General features: G+C 44.3%; 1 protein-coding gene across 1 annotated transcript in view; it reads left to right on the top strand.

Moving 5' to 3' along the window:
• LOC107578144 (trafficking protein particle complex subunit 10) overlaps nt 1-883 on the top strand; it is a gene marked incomplete at its 5' end in the record, with an annotated part of 1,672 nt that extends 789 nt beyond the window's left edge. The window contains one exon of the mRNA XM_016264129.1: nt 438-883. Within this exon, the coding sequence (XP_016119615.1) occupies nt 438-670 (233 nt within the window). The remainder of the gene's footprint in view (nt 1-437) is intronic.
• Nucleotides 884-1,207: the final 324 nt, after the last annotated feature.

The following is a 1,207-nucleotide window of genomic DNA, read 5'->3' as shown; positions in this document are numbered from 1 at the left end:
CATAATTACTTTTTCTGGCAAAAAATGTTTTTTATTGAAGAACTTGGAAAAAAAAATATTTCTCACAATTCTGATTAATTTGACTGATTGGTTCATTTGGACAATCAGTTCTGCTCGATTTTGTTTTATGATTTAATATGGATCATATTTATAAAATTCATTAAACTTGAACAGTTAATAGATAATTAAATGAAAATACAACAATTTATTTACGAGAAAACAAGCAATTTTATTTTCCGGTGCTTGATTCTGATTGGCTGAGCCGCGTTCGAAGCTGTTGTAAATGACGCTACAAAGTAACACACACCTTTGTTTACGTTTGTGTGTTGCTCGGCAACCACTTTGTAGCAACCACAACTGTTTCTGAGGAGCTACATTGTTTGGTGGAAGAACACTGTTTACGGTTCATGTGAGTCATGACTCTCTGTGCTCCGCAGACTCGTGTCTGGAGAACGACAGTCTGTCTCTGGAGGATCAGGCGGAGACGGCGAGTCTGCGCAGCCGAGGCAGTGTCCAGTCTCTGGGCAGCGGAGAGTCTGCGCAGCCGCGGGGCCCGATGCCCAAACGCCAGGCTTTCGGCCCCGGGCAGGTGTTCAGCGGCACACAGGGCCAGCAGGTGTTAGTGCTGCCCGCCGCTGACCTTCACCTGATGGAGGTCAACGTCACATGACCCGCCGGGGGTCACACACGGACACAAGACTCGCCTCCGTCATGCACTTCATGAGACACCAGCTGTCTCTCAGATATCCCATAATGCCTTGCAGCCCCTCCTCTGTGTGCTCAGGCGTGTGTGTGTGTGTGTGTGTGTGTGTGAGAGAGAGAGAGAGAGAGCGACACCTGCTGTACATAATAGATGAGATTAAAGAGAATCTTCTGAACCAAATACACTCAGTCATGATCACTCACACTGGGGTTCTGGGATTTGCATATTTAATTTTGTATTGGTTTTTGGAACTAAAGGTTTCCAGGGAAACGCCTGCGCGTTATTGACTCAAGACACGCCCCTTCCTGCCGATGTCACATGATTGACGCGTCGCAACGACGACCATCGTGACAAATCTTGTTTTTGTTTAATGCATATGAAGAACAGTCATATTTCGCTCCATTTTAGACATGAAAAGTCAGTTAATTTAAGCTCACATCAGTGTGTATTTGTTATAATGTTCAAAACTGAACATATGATTTTCATAATTATGTTCAGGCAAAA

This window comes from Sinocyclocheilus grahami, unplaced genomic scaffold (genome assembly GCF_001515645.1).
Source record: "Sinocyclocheilus grahami isolate Dianchi unplaced genomic scaffold, SAMN03320097.WGS_v1.1 scaffold9060.1, whole genome shotgun sequence".
NCBI lineage: Eukaryota > Metazoa > Chordata > Actinopteri > Cypriniformes > Cyprinidae > Sinocyclocheilus > Sinocyclocheilus grahami.
Note: the sequence above shows the minus strand (reverse complement) of the source record. Positions and strands in the feature narration are given on the sequence as shown.